Genomic DNA, 3,814 nt, shown 5'->3' on the forward strand with positions numbered 1-3,814 from the left:
GGGGGGAGTCTAGATTTTGCTTTCCTGCACAAGAATTCAAGGTGGTTGTATAGTACTGTGTGCTGAAGATGAGCTGCTCCTCTGGAGTTGTGAATTAAATTCACAGCCACCTGATTATGCTTTTGCAGTGGCTAAAACAATCAAATGTCCTTGAGTCCTGGAGGGCACTGGGGGGAGTACGTTATTCATTTTAAAAAGAAAATAAGCTACTTTTCGTTAATAATATTCTTCCTAAATAATACAAATTTTATCCTGAAGCCTTAGGACATGGAAGAGGTCTTATTTTCATGTTCCACACAGGGCTTTTTGGAGTATTTTTAATGGATCTTAGTTGACAAGAATAATATGATTTTTTAAAAATTTCTTGTGATGGTAATATTGCCAGAAATTTCCAGACAGGTTGTAGCTTTAAAATATTTTTATTATTATTTTGCTGAGATCTCACATGCAGTATACAATTATTTATTCCAAATACTTTCCCTCCTTACCCCACCTCCCTTGCTGCTTAGATGGTGGTCTGTCGGAGAATCAATGTTCTTTTTGTCTACCCATCTCCCTTCAGTCTTAATAAAAGGTCTTAAACAGTTACATGAGAATCAAAAAAACAACCCAACGCTTTTGGAGAATAAATCAGGATCTGGAGTTCCAAACAGTAATTCCAATTCCAGCGTACAGCACGTTCAGATCAGAGTCGCCCGCTTGGAAGACAATGCAGCCATCTCTCCAAGCCCTGTGACAGCCTTGCAGATTCCAGTTCAGATCACTCATGTCTGTAAGTATTTCCTCAAGACTCCTTGCTTTTACTTTTATTGGACCTATACGATTTGGTAATGGCTTTACCGTCTAGTACCTTTCATTCTTTAGAATGTTGATAGAAATGTATGCAAGTTGACAAAGGCAGTGTGAACCTTTTATGTTTATTAGCTCAATTGGTATTTGCACAAAAGATGAGTGTGTGACAGGAAGGACTGATACCAACTGTCCAGCCATTTTAAGCCATTTTAAATCATCTTTCTTTTAGATGTTACAAAGAATGATTAATAAAATACTACCTGAAATATAGCCAACTCAGCAAGGGAATAAAGTTCACAAGGTTGCACATCATTTGTAGTAATTCATCATAAAAGACATTAATTTGGGGTGGATTTGAGGCCATATGTAGAAGAAATAGGTTTGGTGAGATTTAAAAATTTTCTTCAGGAAGAGCCAATTTCCTGTGGGAACTATTGTGTTTACCCTTCTTTTCCTTAGCCTCCTTACCCTTCTTTTCCTTTCCTTTCCAATATTTTTTGTGATTAAGGAGATTATGAGAACCCAACAATTATTGTAGAGAGGGGAAACTTGTTTCCTAAGATCTCAGCCAGGTTGATATTTCTGCCTTTTTTTCCATGATAGAGTAACAGAAAAAGAATGAGAATAATTCTAAGAACCATATTTGTATTCACATGTATCTCATTTTTCTCTACCTAAATGCTATGCCTATGGAAAGGTCATTGCCAAGAGTATACCAGTTTGCTTTGTGTCATTCTCAATCAGGGGATGATTGGCATTTTGAGACTATTCATTGTTGACAGGGCTGTCCTCCACACTGCAAGATGCTCCATGTCCCTTGACTTCACCCATAGAATGCCAGTAATACTTTCTAATCATTATGGTAAATATAAAAACACCCTACAGGGTTTCAAATGTACCCTATGATCCCATTTTGAGAATCACTGAGCTATATCTATTGGTGGTAGTAACACTACATGTATCCAGTGACTGTCAAAGTTACCTTGGACCTTTAATCATACCTGTCTTAAAGTCCTAGTTTAAGTTTGGTTATTTGCTTTAGCTTTCTACCAATGTGATATAAAACATGAAAAATTTGCTTAGCCCTGTTTATTTTGCTTTATAGTATGAAGAATTGCAAAGCAACTGAAAATAATGGTCTGCCCATATATATGAGAGCTACTGTTGGTTACAGATTGTACACACAGACTGGTAGAACTTTCCTTGGCTATTGGAATGACTACATTTATTGGGAATACAGACATTTTAAAATTGGTACCCTAATATTTACAGATTTTTTTTAACTATGTAGAATAATTTTCTTTCAGCAAGAAATGTGAGTACAGTCAGACATCAGTTATAACACATCAGTTATTGTTTTCATCCAGGCTAAAATCGCAGGATTGTTTCTTCCTTTATGTTAGGAGTTAGGGATTAGTAAACTTTAAGCCAGAATAGTAAATATAAATATGTTAGGGTTTGCAGCCCACATAGGTCTTTGTGGAATTATGTGGAAGGTTTGTGTTTAAACAATCCTTTAAAAATGTAAAAATCATTCTTTGCTTTGCCCCACATTTGTCCCTGCCCATAGTTTGTTTACCCATGACTTAGGTTATTTATCAGGAATCACTTTAGATTATTCTAGGTATGATCTTAAGAATCCATCTAATAGAGAAATAACCGGTATCAAGTGCATTTATTTTGAAAAGGGTCTCATTTTCTTTCCCACTGGGAAGAATTATAGTTGGAATAAATACTACATATTAAAAGTTGATTCCAAATCTTTTTTTCACATGGATTATATACAGGTACAATTGAAAGCACCAAGAGATAACATGTCTTCTAGTCAGTCTTAGATCCTGATCATCTTGACCAGGTATAACCAACACTGCTCAAGTCTAAATCAATTGACACATCTGTAAGGAGAGATTATATGATGTGATCTCTCCCATGCCGTTCTGTCTCTTGTATGTGGTCTTCTGAAATAGTACTCTCTTATATATCATGTTTCTGGTCCTCCCACAACTCCGTGGTACAGGCAGGACAGCTAGTCTCTGAACATTTAGTAAGTTAAGTTCAAAGTAATTTATTTGCTCAGGTTTACATTCTTGGAAGTAATGTTGCTAGAACTAAAGCCTGGTGTTTGGGGACTACTGTTCCAGTCATCTGCACTGCTTACCACAATGTCTAGGAAAATTTATTTATTCAGTTCTATCACTTTATAAGCTAGCCTTAGTGTCTTCCTCTTTCTTCTTATTATTTAATACCAGGGGTTAACAGATACTCTCTATATCACACCTAGTCTGCCCTTGTAGCACAAAAGCATCCACGGGAAATAAACAGGTGTGGCTGTGTTCCTCTAGTATTTTATTTACAAAAACTGATAGTGGGCTGGATTTGGGTATGAATTATGGTTTGCCAATCCCTGATCTATGCCATACCAAGTAAATCTGTTAGATTTCTTCTCTCATAAGATTAAATGACTTCAGGCTTCCATGCAGACTATCCAGTATGAGATTATGTATTTTATTTATTTTGTCCTTGTTCCTACCATAGCTTCAACAGAGTCCCCTGCTGCTACTGTTGACTCGGAAACAATAACACTAAACAGCGGAACACTACAGACATTTGAGATTCTTCCAGTGAGTAATACTTCACAAAATAGGTATTGGCCATTTTATGCATTAGAAAACTCATTCATTTCACACTGTTATCACGTGAACAAATGAAACAAAAATGACCATGAATGGCATTTAGCACAACTGTGGCATGTTTTTGAGGCCAGATGGTTAAAAGAGGACATAAATCAGACTTCTGCTTTTATAATTGTCTTTTTTTTCATCTGCATATAAGCCAACAATAATATATAAAAGTGACAGTGCTTAATGTGTAGGGTGCATGCTATGGACTCCATACAGATGGAGTCCTTTTTTTAATTTGCCATTTTAATCATTTAAAAAAAATTTTTTTTGTTATTAATTCTTAAAGTATTTGTTAAGTTGATTTATTTATTTTGAGAGAGAAAACACAAGTGGGGGGGGGG

At 35.8% G+C, this 3,814-nt stretch overlaps 1 protein-coding gene across 7 annotated transcripts in view; it reads left to right on the forward strand.

Annotated features, from left to right (window-relative positions):
* DMTF1 (cyclin D binding myb like transcription factor 1) overlaps window positions 1-3,814 on the forward strand; it is a 44,205-nt gene that overhangs the window by 35,032 nt on the left and 5,359 nt on the right. For all 7 annotated transcript variants that reach the window (XM_077766800.1, XM_077766801.1, XM_077766805.1 and 4 more), the window contains 2 exons: window positions 563-772; window positions 3,328-3,413. In XM_077766800.1, the coding sequence (XP_077622926.1) occupies window positions 563-772; window positions 3,328-3,413 (296 nt within the window). The remainder of the gene's footprint in view (window positions 1-562; window positions 773-3,327; window positions 3,414-3,814) is intronic.

Source organism: Crocuta crocuta, unplaced genomic scaffold (genome assembly GCF_008692635.1).
Source record: "Crocuta crocuta isolate KB4526 unplaced genomic scaffold, BGI_CrCroc_1.0 scaffold165, whole genome shotgun sequence".
NCBI lineage: Eukaryota > Metazoa > Chordata > Mammalia > Carnivora > Hyaenidae > Crocuta > Crocuta crocuta.